This window comes from Hyperolius riggenbachi, chromosome 1, assembly GCF_040937935.1.
Source record: "Hyperolius riggenbachi isolate aHypRig1 chromosome 1, aHypRig1.pri, whole genome shotgun sequence".
NCBI classification, from domain to species: domain Eukaryota; kingdom Metazoa; phylum Chordata; class Amphibia; order Anura; family Hyperoliidae; genus Hyperolius; species Hyperolius riggenbachi.
Genome location: NC_090646.1, coordinates 666,310,018 through 666,325,174, shown reverse-complemented (window position 1 = coordinate 666,325,174; position 15,157 = coordinate 666,310,018). Strand labels below are relative to the sequence as shown.

General features: G+C 41.9%; 1 protein-coding gene across 1 annotated transcript; it reads right to left on the bottom strand.

Moving 5' to 3' along the window:
• Nucleotides 1–521: 521 nt before the first annotated feature.
• On the bottom strand, nt 522–7,083 carry LOC137561015 (gamma-crystallin-3-like). Its single transcript, XM_068272226.1, has 3 exons — nt 7,047–7,083; nt 4,588–4,830; nt 522–847 (listed from the first exon to the last, which is right to left on the bottom strand). The coding sequence occupies exons 1-3, from the start codon at nt 7,053–7,055 to the stop codon at nt 572–574; spliced, it is 528 nt and encodes a 175-aa protein (XP_068128327.1). The 5' UTR covers nt 7,056–7,083; the 3' UTR covers nt 522–571.
• Between the last annotated feature and the right edge of the window lie 8,074 nt (nt 7,084–15,157).

The following is a 15,157-nucleotide window of genomic DNA, read 5'->3' as shown; positions in this document are numbered from 1 at the left end:
CTACCACCAGAGCTCCCCTATCACAACTTGTCGAACGGTGCGCCAGCCCTGCTCAAAAGCAGGCACCAAGTCTTCCCTAGGGCTGCCCAGGACCTTTCAGGAAAAGTTATTTTAAACAGAAGAGGAAAAATTATCTGCTAGGAAAAATGTAATTTTGATCTCAGGGTATTTTTGATCTCAAGGTAGTTGTTTTTTGAACACTACACTATTAGCTCTTGTATTACAAAGTCAGTACTGTAGACTGTATTACTGTATAAATGTCTATGATAACTTAACACCAAATGAGAGTCTTACATGGGAGGAATTGTATAATAGTTATGAATGAAATCAATTCTCCTAATTTTTAGATTAGCTTCACCAACAAGGGAGGCTTTGGAGCTATCACATCACTAAACTAGTAACTCAACTCTGATTTGCTCATTCCAAATTTTCCCCTCTGGGTTGAACTAATTAGCACTTTGGGCATCACTAATATAAGATGTGGAATAACAGTTATGGCAAAAAAATCACATAAACCATGATTATTTTAAAAGTTTATTTGGAAGAAGAAAAGTGTCATATTTCAGTCAGTTCAGTGGAAATAATGGACTCGTCTGAAGGAACCAATTCTGGGGCTTGAGGCCCCCCAGTCGCTGTATCTCCTGTACTCTCCGGGTCTCAGGTAATACTGGCGCCCCCTGTAGTTGGGCTCCTCATAGAATATCCAGTAGCCATCGCGGACATTGGCAGAGTGGATGTCATGGTACCCAAATCTGTCAAAAACATTCGGACAATCTTCAGAGAACTCCATCGTATGGCCTCCAAAGTCCTCTCTGTTGCAAATCCTAATTTTGAAACTGCCATTATGCTAAAAAAAATAAAATAAAGTGTGACAATTATATTAACAAATGTGATATTGAAGGGAGTTAAAACATCCAAAAATGTAAAAGAAAACTGTGAAAAATGGGAAAAAAATGTTGAATAATTATAAATTACGCATCGTAAATCGCAATTACAATGCAAAATCGTAATGAGGAATTTGGGGGAAATTCATAATTGATTTTGCATGTAAATGTAATCCACCCATAATTGCGCACAATTATGCAAAATTTCACGTAATTTCGTGCCAACTTTAGCGGTTACTACCAAAGCCCCCATACATACAGTATTCAAAATAGAAAAAGCGGGAGCGCACATCCCATATTAAACATCCATTTACTAGCTTGAATTAAAATCACTGTTGCAAATATTGTTCAAAACAGGCATGCATTCCATACACTTATAAGAGCAGAGAGATATAAGTCGGTACAGGGTCGATAGCTGTTTCGGACGGGACCACCCAGCACTTCGTCAAGACACTGAACTGCACCTAAACCTTTCCTTATATAGAGCCTAACCAAGTCACGATATCCTCTAGATGAAGTGCATTCTGTTTTGAATGTGGATTTTGCTGATGTTTTGGAAACACCACTGAGTGTTCCTGACCATCATATCTTTCTGATTGTTGGAAGCTCCCATACATGCTATCATCACCCAAACATTTTAAAAAGACCCTGTAGTTTTTGAGATAATTGATTTTGAAAATACAAAGAAAAATGTTTTTTAAAGTCATAAAAATTAAAATTTAAAACCCCTTTTTTCTTTGCACATTCAAAATTGATTATCTCAAAAACTTCAAGTCCTTTTTGAAAAATTATTTTTTTTCAACTTGTTCCCAATATTCCCCTTAAAGCTAATGTAACCCCAGATTTAAAAAAAAAAAGTCAGATACTCACCTAAGGAGAGGGAAGGCTCGGTCCTAATGAGCCTTCCCTCTCCTCTCCTCTCCCGGTGCCCTCCGTGCTGCGCTGTCTCCCCCGTTCGCATCCGCAACCGCGGGGACTTCGGAAGTCTTCGGGAGCCGAGTCCTCCCGAAGACAGGCGGCGCACACGCGAGTGCGTCATAGAGGGCGTGCGCGCATGCGCAGTGTAGAGGGGCCCGTCTTTCTGAAGCCTCCCTTCGGCCAGGAGACAGCGGTATTTGACCGAAATGGTCGAATACTGCTACGGGGGAGCCAGGACAAAAGCGGGGACCGGGAGAGGAGAGGGAATGCTCTATGGGACCCAGAGCCTCCCTCTCCTTAGGTGAGTATCTGACTTTTTTTTAAAAAAAACGGGTTCCCATTAGCTTTAACATACATAGCAATTGTGGTGATAACAGCATGGATGGGGGCTTTTGTATTACCCTCACAAAATTACACAACATTTTGCATAATTATGCAAAATTACAAACGGATTATGCCAAATCAATTGTATGTATAAAACTTGAATTACATATGGTCATAATTGTGAAAAATTGCACAAAATTTAGCTTAATTGTAATTAGCAGATTACAATCATCACTAGCCAAAAATATATGTAAAACCTTTATTTTACTTAACCATTTAATGGCATCCTATCGTATTAAAACGTCATGCTTACCGCTATTAACGGCAACATGACGTTTTAATACGTCGCGCATTCCCGCCGCCGCTCCACACGTGTGCGCACCGCTACCGCCGCCGTTCCCGTCGGGATCCCGTGTTTAGTGATTGGGGAAGAGGACCGAGCAGTCCTCTACCCAATCGCAATGCCTGGAGTGAATGGACGTGACCGCGAACAGCGGCCACCTCCATTCACAAAACAGGAAACTGTTACATTTAAATAAAGTGTAAAAAAAAAAAAAAAGTGATCACTTCCTGTAACCGAAGTGTTCACTAGCGCCATCTTGTGGCTAAAAAGTATATTACACACACAAACACATACATATACATGTACATACACATTATTAATAAAATTAATAAAATTACACTTCCAACCCTCCCCCCCTCCAAAAAAAAAAACACTTAAAAAAATAAATAAGCTAAAAATAAATAAATAAATAGTTGCCTTAGGGACTCAGCTTTTTTTATCTATATTTTATTAGGGAAAACTACTTTTAATTTATTACATAGGGGCTGGTAATTATGGCCAGAACAAAAAAAAACAAAAAACAGAAAAATAACACCTATACTTCAAAATAATATATTGTAGCCGTACATTGTGATAGGGACATAATTTAAACTGTTTAATATTCGGGACAACTGGGTAAATAAAATGTGTTGGTTTTATTCAAGGTAGAATGTTTAATTTTAAACTATAATGGCTGAAAACTGAAAAGAAATTATTTTTTTTCCCATTATTTTTGTATTTTTCCCATTAAAACGCATTTAGAATAAAAAAATTCTTAGCAAAATGTACTACCCACAGAAAGCCTAATTGGTGGCGAAAAAAACGAGGTATAGATCATTTTCTTGTGATAAGTAGTAATAAAGTTATTAGGGAATAAAAGGGAGGAGCACTGACAGGTGAAAATTGCTCTGGTCCGTTAGGGTAAAAACCCTTGGGGGTGAACTGGTTAATTAGGTCCCTATAGGTCACCCTATTTTTTTTCCTTTGTACTTGGTCGGGGTGCCTTTGCCTAACTGCAGGAACTGTGAAGCGCCAACGGGATTGTGGCAAGTCTTTTTCTTTTTTTAGCTACAGTAACAAGCTTATCTCAGCATGCAAATAAAATAAATCTTCCTATTTCCGATATGATTAGGACACTATGACCAGAAGGCAATTGACTCCCCTCCTTTGATGAGTTTATACAGTGATGTAAGTCGGTTGTTTAGGTGATGTTGTTGTGGGAGGTAGAGTAAGCTGTAGGGAGGAAAAATTAAAGCTGGGTTGAAAAAAGAAAGAAAAGGCCGAAAGTGATGTCACTTTTGTCATCACAGAGAAACAGTAAAAATGGAAACCAGAAGAAAAATGATTTTCTTTTTTTCATATCACATTTCTCCTAAATATGACAGTGAACACTAAAAACAACAGGATAGGTAAGCTGAATAAGTCATTTCTTATTGAATTATTTTTTTCTTTCAGATAATAAGGCATTTCATCCCACTTTAGAGAAGTGAGGAAGGCGGTATTGTCAGGAATTGTACAATGCCTTGTTTCACCTGCTTGTTGCAGTATGTACCTTGATTGCAGTAACTTTTCATGGCCAGCAGGTGGTGTTGTGCTTAAACTCCCCTTTTCGCTGTTGATTTTGTTAGGTGTCTCTGTTGTATTAGGCAAGACATGAGCTGCATGTGTATCTGTTATCCACTATCTATGGCGCTGTGTGCAGTTTTATGTAAGATAATGGTGCTATATAAGTATTAATTATTAGTACTGAAACTAGTTTGCGTTTCCACTTGCCACGATCCTCTCAAAGAAAGCAGAACGGGGACGGTTTCCAATCACAACCGACTGCAAATTACATGTAAATCGCGGTGCTAATTTTGTATTAGCTCGTTTTGATTTTTTGCGCAAATCGCAATTCTTGAACTGCATGATTTTTGGTACGTCTGTGCTCCGCTCCAGACAGTTCACGGCACAATCAGGGCGAATGGAAAATCTAGGTTGCGCAATCGCATTGCAGTTTGAGTTTATATGCAATGGTGCTTCCTAGTGAAAAAGCAGTTTTATTGCTCGTAGATCAGTAATTTCTGAAGAAGTCGGTATAGGTTAAAGTCTACTTCAAATGATTGCATGAATGGCCACCAAAAATCTCTATTTTATTACCTGGGGGCTCAGGCGACAAGACCTAATAGAGTCACTGTAGCCCATCCATTGCTGGAAGTCAGGGTAGTCTCCTCTGTGGAGGTAGTACTGACGTCCTCTGTAGCCGGGGTTTTCATAGAGGATCCAATCTCCGCTCAGCACCCGGATGGAGTTGCAGCGTCTGAAGTAGGAGGACAAGTCCTCACAGTCAGCGCTACACTCATAGGAACGTCCCTGGAAATTCCTGTCCTCGTAGAAGATGATCTGTGGAATGAAGATATATGATAATTTACTTAGAATCCATTTAACAGCATAATTTCATAATCTACCAGGGTATAATCCCATTGTTGATACAGATGTTACAATGAGAGCCTACAGAATTTGTGGGACCCACAATGGAGGAGATAGTTTGAAAAAGTAGACAACAGTAAATAAAGATAAGGACAGGTGCGCGGACACTTAAACATCTTCGACAAACCCTTGTCAAAGAGGTCCAGAGGGTTCCCGTGCTGGAACAGCGAGCTCGATGGAGATCCGAGAAAACTCTGGATTATCCAAAGGTTTCCTTCTTCTAAAGTATCTGCCTGGACGCCTTTTTTTTCCCACTTCCGGTACACTTTAAAGGACACATCCGAGATGGGGAAATTATTAATGAACAGTACCTTCTCCTCTTCTGCCTTCTCCATAGATTCTATCCGCATTCTGATTATTTCTATTACTCCCTCCGTTCGGGAGTAAATCTCTCTGGCAAGTTCCCGTGACCCCGGCAGTACTTTATTGCAGTGAGTTTCTCTAGAACTTCCTGCTTTGTGGGACGCAGGCACACTCCCCACTCCCTATCTGTATTTTTGGCAGCACATGCGCAGTGACTATAGGCTCGGACATGTACGTGCCATGTCTGCCCTTAGTTTTCATCACTTCCTTTGTTTGATTTCCATGTCTCTCGCCACCTCCCCGCATCGTGCATGCTCCAAGCACAGCATATCTGTGCTTGAGATAGCGAGCACGGCATGCACGACAGACTTGGATCAGTCTGTTGTGCATGATGCGCGTGCTATCTCAAGCACAGATATGCGGTGCTGGGAGCGTGCACGCTGCAGGGAGGAGGGAGGAGATGATAGGGAGTGCTCTGCCCACTCTCCGCAAATCTTACTTGCCTGCATTCCACAAGTGACAGAAAAAATTATTGCACCTTGCAGAGTTAATGCCTAAGTGAAATCACTGCATCCCCGTGGCAGATGAAGGATTTATTACTGAGGATTAGCCCTGCAAAGCTCCGGGGCTCGCAGGGCTTTACTTCCTCAAAGAGGCAAAGCTTTACGCTGCAGCTCTGCCTCCTCTGCAGTCAATCTCTGCGGATCGCCACCTCTCCCCGCCCCTCTCAGTCTTGATTCGCTGAGAGGTGGAGACCCATGGAGACTGATTGTAGAGAGGCAGAGCTATAGCTCAAAGCTCTGCCTCTCCAGGGCAGCACATTCTGCGACCTGCAAAGTCGTAGAACTTTGCAGGTCGCTTTCTATGTATTAAATCATTCATCTGCCGCAGGGATGCAGCGATTTTGCTTGGGTATTAATACTTAAAAGGATTATATAAGAAAATCAGGAAAAATAAGAATCTTCAGAGTTTCTTTAAGGCTCTGGTTTTGCTGTGATCACATGACTGTGACCAGCAAATCAAAGGCTAAGCAATCTATCAGCTGATCAGACTCATCATGTGCCAAGAGTCTTGCTACACATAAGCTTTTGTGACCATACAATAGACAAAGACCCAATAAAAAAAAATCAGTTCAGATTTGTTGGATCTCAGTCCATTGTTCTCCAGTTCATAAGAAACTTAGTGAACCAAGTCCGAGGCAGGATTTACCATAAGGCACTGTAGGCACATGCCTATAGGCACCTGATGATGGAAAGGTGGCTCATTGCCCTCCCGAAGTGCCTCCCTCCCTATGCAGAGACCTGAAGAGAGTGTACATAAGAGCTTATTCACCCTGCTCTCGGCATTCCACTGACAACATCTCCCTTGAGTCAGGGCCAACTCTAGCTACTTAATATTGAGTGTACCTCTAGTTACCTAATACTATGGAGCACCTGTAGCTAGCTATGCCAGGCGAGGGAAGTAAGGGAGATGTGACAGCTGGGCCATCCAGCACACTTGTGATGCGGTTCAGCAGGGGTTTGTAGGTTCATGCAGGACAAAGTCTAAAGTGCCAGGACATCTGTGCCTATAGGCTCCTGTGCTGTAAATCCAGGCCTAGAACCAACCTCTATTTGCTACTGCTTACTAAAGATGGTCAATGAAATGCAAATAATTTTCAGCTTCCATACCAATTTTATATAAATTGTATGCAGGTTGGATTTGAACCAATGAAAAGCACTTCCTGTAGATTTCTAATTAATTAATTAAAGGCTTCCTACAACTTGCATCTAATCTGCCAGCTAGCCAGATTTTTTTGCATCTTGTTGAGCATCTCATCTGCTTACCTTCCCCATGCTGCTGGATGTGTCGTTGCTCTGCCCTGCGGTGAGACTGGTCACTGAGAGGTGACATGTGGGCCTTATATACACCCTATGCTGACCACATGCTGACCTTTTACCTGCCATCCAGAATGAATGACTTTTCATCACTTTACTGGGTTCACTTTGCTTAGTTGTCCTCTTTGTATTCTTTTGCTTTTATCAGCATCCGGCTTTAGCTAACCTGGACAAAACCTTGTATGTGTTCTGTGCTCATGTGAAAGCACGCGTCTGTATGCTCTATCCTGTGAATATACAGTATGTGTGTATTGAGTGTAAGCACACACACTATGATCTCCACGGCATTGAAATTTCCCCATTTCCTATCGGAAATCCGATTTACTGCGCCGATTTTTGTCCAATCACAGAACTCAGAAGTATTGAACCAATCAGAATTTTTCTGTAATATTTAGACCAGTCACAAGACTGGTTTTCCTTTTTTCCAATTTCCATTTTTCGGAATTTTGTAGTTCTGATTTTATTTTTCATTCTCTGATGCAAAACATGACAAATAAAATACTTCTCGGAAATTGGAAAAATGAAGAATCGGAAAAACAGAAAATCGGAAATTGGAAAAATCAGAAATAGAAATATGCGGAAAAACTGCAATAGGAAAGACGGATTATCGGAATATTTGCAGAACTGGGCATTTCTGACCAGCGAAGAGGACGATTTGTTTAGTGAGACGATGCAGGCGGGTCTAGTGTTCATTGGCCGGCTACTGCAACTAAGGCCTCCTGATTGGAGGCCTGGAGTATTTAAGGCTGAGGGAGGCAGTAGCTTATTGCCTGTGATAGCGTTAAGACACTAGAGCTAGCTGCCGGGATTCCTTGCTTTAGCTCCCTGGTTCTTGTCTAAAACCTTTTCCCTATACCTGTCTGTCTACTGACTGTCCTATTGTCTGCTGCCTGGACCAGCTCTTGCCTGCCTGACCATTCCCCTGCCTCAGCCCTTGTATCTGTCTCTTCGATCTTATGTGTATGACCTTTGGCTTGCTGACTATGAGATTGTATACGATTGTGATTGCCAGTCATCTGACATCTGTGTATGACTTGGTACTGTTTGACTATGATACTTGCCTGTATCATTGATTGGTGATGGGTACTGGTGGTACCACTGCCTTATGGCCAGTGGCTTAGCTAGAGATAATGGGGCCCCATAGCAAAGTTTTCATGGGGCCCTCAGAACTAGGCATTCTTGAGCAATGTCACCTGCCCCTACCCTATGATTATGAGTTGATTGGGCAATTGACATTCTCGTACAATGTTCACTGTGTATAGTTCTTGGGCTAAGGGACAAAGTCAGAGGGAGGAGAAACAAGGGAAAATTAATAGTGAACACATCCAGTACAACCAATCAGAGGGCAATATAATAGCTTGGCGGATGAGCTTTTTGTCCCTAGGCCTTCCCAAAGGACTAGAGGACATGATCTGCGCATGGAGGAAAAACGTTTTAGCCATTTATTTAGGAAAGGGTTCTTTACAGTAAGAGTGATTAAGATGTGGAATGCATTGCCACAGGAAGTCGTTATGGCAAACTCTATACCTGCATTTAAAGGGGGCTTAGATGCGTTCCTTGCGTTGAAAGACATCCATGGCTATAATTACTAGGTAATGCCTAATGATGTTGATCCAGGGATTTTATCTGATTGCCATCTGGAGTCGGGAAGGATTTTTTTCCCTTTTGGGGCTAATTGGACCATGCCTTGTAAGGGTTTTTTCGCCTTCCTCTGGATCAACAGGGATCTGTGAGGAAGCAGGCTGGTATTGTAGTTTGTTCTTTGGTTGAACTCGATGGACGAATGTCTTTTTTTCAACCCAAACAACTATGTAACCTGGGCTCCCTCTGCTGCAGGGCCCCATATCAGTTGCTATGGCTGCTATGGCTATTGCTACTCCCCTGCTTATAGCCTCAGTCCCTATACCTTGTGGAATAAGGCCTGGGTGTAACCAAAGTCAGGTAGATGCTACTCTGTCTCCTGTTCAAGCATGGATGTGCCACACAAGGTAAAAATTTAAAGGTAGACTGGTGCATAGGGAGTGATTTAAGGTGGTGGATTTGCTGCAAGCCAATGGGCAATGCAGCAAGTGTGCCTGACGGGAGCGACGCTGTGTGCATGTGTAGACCAATGGGAATCCCAGTGCTGTACTTACTGCCAAGCAGGGAGTACGTCCCTAGCTGGGGGCGGCACTATGTATATGATCCTGTTGCGGTGGCGCAGGGTCATATGAAGGCCGATTTTTGCAGTGCAATGCGGTGCAACAGGAGCATCACACCTCACCACAAACATCAAATGTAAAACCAACCTTAAAAGTTTTATTGGTAAGGTTTGACAAGGTCTCCTTGGAGAAAACTCATGAAAAAAGTTAACAGGATGTGGGCCATAGGCAGGAGCCTAACTAGAGAGGAGCAGCCCCTCCTACTGCAGGGGGCCCCAACTTCTACTTCACTTCCTCTGATAAAGGGGTCCGTCCTTCTGACCAGGTGTTTTTATGGCTACAAATGGAAGATGGACCCCCCAGGCTGTGAGGGTCACCAGGGGTTGGCAAGGGAAAGGGTGTGAATATTAGGGGGAGGGGGTGATTTGTAGTTATGCCACTGGCCATAGGCCCTTATTCAATTCACTTTTTTCCTAGGAGATCATTTTTCATCTTCCGTTTAAAATAACTTTTCAGAGATTTGCAATTGCTAAAGTGCCAAATGTAGGTGAAAATGTCCGGTCAACATTATCCTGTGTATTTTCTTGCTGGCTGGTGGCTAAAAGAAATGTTACTGATTAGGGCCAGTATGCAATTCACATTTTCTCCTACATTCTCTCCAAGGTGATATTTTTACACCTTGTCATTAAAATACCCTTTTAACCACTTCACCTCCAAGGGGTTTTTACCTTAAAAATCCAGAGCAATTTTCTCACCTGTCAGCACTCCTTCCATTCATTTGTCTATGACTTTGTTACTACTTATCACGATGAAACAGTCTACCGGTATATCTTGTTTTATTTCGCCACCAATTAGGCTTTCTTTGGGGGGTACTTTCTGCCAAGAATTATTTTATTCTAACTGCGTTTTAACAGTAAAAATAAGAAAACAATGGAAAAAAATTAATGTTTCGGCTATTATAGTTTTAAAATAATACATGCTACAGTAATTAAAACCCACAAATTTTATTTGCCCATTTGTCCCGTTTTTAAAAAAAACAAACTTTTAAATTTGTTCCCTAGTACAATGTTTGGCACCAACAATTTGGAAATAAAGGTGCATTTTTTTTCAGTTTTTGCATCTGTCACTATTTACAAGCCCATAGTGTAAAAATTAACAGTAATATACCCTTTTGACATTCATATTAACCACTTAAGTCTATCTGGATGGATATATCCGTCCAGATAGACTGTGCTGCTGCTGCTGCGTGGTGCGCGTGATCGGGTGCGATCCCGCACGCTCCCGCTTCCTCCCGATACTCCGGATCAGTGAATGGGAATAGAATTCCCATTCACCGATCTAAGTCCCCCGCAGAAATACCGACGCTTTCTAATCAGAGAGCGCCGTATTTCTGCCCCCCAAAAAAATGTACAGCCTCTTTCTACTTCCTGGTAGCGTGATCGTACACTCCAGGACTTTTTGGTCTGTGGCCATCTTGTGGCCAAATAGTAAACTGCACCCACATACATTTTTTTAATATATAATTACATTATATTACATCTAAAATTAGCTATTTACCTCCCAAACTAAAATTACCCAAATACATTTTTTAATTAAAAAATAAATTAAAAAAATTACAATTAAAAAAAAAAACTACATAAACAGATACCTATGGGTCTGAACTTTTAAAATATACATGTCAAGAGAGTATTATTCATTTTTTTAAAATTATAAGCTTGTAAATAGTGATGGACGCAAATTGAAAAAATGCACCTTTATTTCTAAATAAAATATCGGCGCCATAAATTGTGATAGGGACGTAATTTAAACGGTGTAATAAGCGGGACAAATGGGCAAATAAAATACATGGGTTTTAATTGCGGTAGCATACAACAAACAAATGACAGCGCTCATAGGCTGCAACTGAATTGTAGTCTACAATTCAGTTGCAGCCTATGATCGCTGTCATTTGTTTGTTGTCTGTTTAAGAGAAATGTGTATACCATTTTATGACTAGCAGCACTAGGAAAAAATCGCGTTTTTATCGTTAGACTAATGGTAGGTTTTCCCCGAGAGAACCCGTCACCACCGTGGGGAAGTCTAGTAGGGAATAATTTGTGCACATATTATTTATACTGATGCCAACGTCTTCCTTTGCTGTTCCTGTGTCACGCCGGCAGCTACGCCGGTCCATGATGCGGATAGCGGCGCAGTTTCCGCATCTACTCTCGCAGCATCCCCCGCCGTGGTGTCTCCGGGCCTCCCCCCGGCTTCAGGGAGGTCCTATCTGATCTGTTGCCGATTCTCTGCCTGATTACCGACCCTGCTTTCTGCCTTACGATTCTGTACCACGCCAATCTGATCTGTTGCCGACCTTGGCCTGTTATTTGGACTACGATATTTGCCTGACGATTCTGTACTGTTTCTGACCGACCCATTACCGACCTTGCTTGTACAACCACTCTCTGCATTGTGATAGCCCCAGCCCTTAGGGCTATCACTTTAGGAGTACTCCTGATTCTACTGTGCACCAATACACCTGTGATCACACTCTGATTAAAATACTGACTATTGTTCTGATTGAGCACAATCCGATTATCTGTTACGCCACTGATCGTTACAACCTGTTTTGAATGCATGTTGTGTATTTTAGTCCACAATTGTGGAGCTCTGCACATCTATTGCAGGTAGTCAATTCGGGTGCAGCCTCTGTTTGAAAGCGCTGCCAATGTCTCCTGCTGTACAAAATTGCGGTAGCATGTATTAATTTTAAACTATAATGGCCAAAAACTGAGAAATAATGAATTGTTTCCATTTCTTTCTTAATCTTCCTGTTAAAATGGATTTAGAAAAAAAAAATTCTTAGCAAAATGTACCACCCAAAGAATGCCTAATTATTGTCGGAAAACACAAGATATAGATCAATTCATTGTGATAAGTAGCGATAAAGTTATTGGCGAATGTATGGGAGGTGAATGTTGCTCGGATGCATACGATTTTCGACACTGTAGGCTAAAGTGGTTAATTAAGTTCAGTCCCCAAGGTAACTATTTATGTATTTTTTTTGTATATTATTTATTTATTTTTACAAAAAAAAAAATTGGGGGGGGGGGGGTTGGGGGTAACTATTGGGGGAGTGTGGGAGGTAAGGGGTTAATTTTAGATGTAAAAATAGGTCTTTTTATTGAAAAAATATGAATAGGTGTAATTTTACTAATTATTTACTACTAGCTGATTGCCCGGCGTTGCCCGGGTATGTATTTGGCTGGTGTTGGCTCCGCCCATTTTTTCTAGCCCTAACACACAATTACTCAATTACCAAGTTTGTGAGCTTTGCGGCCTTTGGTATCAATAATTTGCATTGAAATTAAAAAATCTGATTGGCTGTTTGTGGTTCCACACCCTTTTCTGAATTTGAGCCCCAGTCACCCAATGACCAACTGTACCAGGTTTGAGGCCTGTGCCATTAACAGTGCAAGAATGGTAGCAATTACATATTCCCCTTGAAAAGCAATAGGTGAAGTTTGATTCACTTTTGTAGGCTCCACCCACTTTTCTGAATATTAATCTCAGTCACCCAGTGGCCAACTGTGCAAATTTTGGGAACCCTGCCATTAACAGCGTAAGAATGGCTGCAGTTTATATTTTCCCAGGGAAATTTGTATTTGTCTCCACCCACTGATGACCCGGCATTGCGTGTGTATGTATTGGACTGGTGTTGTCTCCGCCCACTTTCTAACCCTAACGCACAAACACTCAATGACCAAGTTTGTGAGCTTTGGGGTCCTTGGCATCAATAATTTGTATATTCCCATTAAATGAAACAAATCAGATTGGCTGTTTGTGGCTTCACCACCTCTCCAGCATTTCAACCCCAGTCACCCAATAATCAACTGTAGCAGGTTTGAAGCATCTGCTATTAGCAGTGTAAAAATGGCAGCAATTGAAATATTCTCCTTGAAAATCAACAGGTGAATTTTGATTGGCTATTATAGGCTCCACCCACTTCCCTGAATATTCTGAATCTCAGTCACCCAGTGACCATCTGGGCAAAGTTTGAGAACCCTGCCATTAACAGTGTAAGAATGGCTGCAGTTTATATTTTCCCAGTGAAATTTGGTTTTGGTTCCGCCCACTTTTTGTAACCTGGACACACAGTCACTCAATGACCAATTTTGTGAGCTTTGGGGTCCTTGGAATCGATAATTTATAGTTTCCCATGAAATGAAACAAATCTGATTGAGTCACAGTGGGACGTTGCGTTTTGATGCCACGTTAAAGTCGCACCACAAGCTTACAACGCAACGCGTCCAAAAAGTGGCAACGCAGCGTTACCGTCGCATACAGCAGATACAGTAAAAAATACAGGCAATGAAAAGTATGCTTCCAAGTCATTACTGAGCATGTGCAAACAGTCCAACGCAGCTAATAACGTGTATAACGCACTGCATGCAGTACTTTTACTTAACGTGCAGCGTTAGACACCAACGCAACGTGTGCACTGTGAACAGGGCATTGATTTTTCATTGCAGTGAGTTATTCTGTGTTAAATGCTGTTTTAACGCGTGACTTTAACGTCCCACTGTGAGCTTAGCCTCACTGTTTGTGGCTCTGTCCCCTTTTCTGAATTTGAACCCCAGTGACCCAATGACCAACTGTACCAGGTTTGAGGCTTGTGCCAATAACAGTGCAAGAATGGCAGCAATTTTAATATTCTCCTTGAAAAGCGATATGTGATTTTTAATTGGCATTTTTAGGCTCCACCCACTTTTCTGAATATTAATCCCAGTCACCCAGTAACCAGCTGTGCAATGTTTGAGAACCCTGCCATTAAAAGTGAAGAAAGGCTGCAGTTTATGATTTCCCAGAAAAATCTGTTTTTGACTCCACCCAGTTTTTGTAACCTGGACACACAGTCACTACTCAATGACCAAGTTTGTGAGCTTTTGGGTTCCTGGCATCAAAATTCTGCTAATGGAAGCAGTTTATTATGCATATAGAAACAGATAGCGTGCATCTTCCGTCTTAAGCATATAGATTTATTGTCAATGTTATACATCAAAATTGAATTCTGTGCATGGCGTATTCCATAACTGCATACAAAGTTTGCAAAGTTTTGTGCATATATAGTACCTTGCGGTTCCTTGTGTGGGCCTGTCAGTGTAGGAGGTGGGAGTGAGGGACTGATGTGGGCCTAGCGACGGCCGTTTCGCGTCCTCCTGGACGCTTGGTCACGCCGTGTTCCACTGTGGGCAGTGGAACACGGCGTGACCAAGCGTCCAGGAGGACGCGAAACGGCCGTCGCTAGGCCCACATCAGTCCCTCACTCCTACACTGACAGGCCCACACAAGGAACCGCAAGGTACTATATATGCACAAAACTTTGCAAACTTTGTATGCAGTTATGGAATACGCCATGCACAGAATTCAATTTTGATGTATAACATTGACAATAAATCTATATGCTTAAGACGGAAGATGCACGCTATCTGTTTCTATATGCATAATGTTCAAGCCTCTTCCTTCTAAATTGTGGAGCGGAGCACACGTCTTGTATAAGCAATTGTCTATAAGCATATGAAAGTATAGCCTGTCAGCTATTATATTGACCACCTTGGACACACCGTACTCGCACCAAGACTGGAAGCAACGCACCCCTTAAAGGAGAAGTGCCACGCCAGCCTGTTCCCTTCTATATAACGCAATGGAAGCAGTTTATCCAGCAAAGAAATCTGATTGGCTGTGTTTAGTTCCGCCCCTTTACTGAATTTGAACCCCAGACACTTAACGACCGACTGTAGCAGGTTTGAGGCCTCTGCCATTAACAGTGTAAGAATGGGTGCAGTTTCAATATTCCCCTTGAAAATCCATAGGTGAATTTTGATTGGCTCTTGTAGGCTCCACCTACTTTTCCAAATATTAATCCCAGTCACCCAGTGA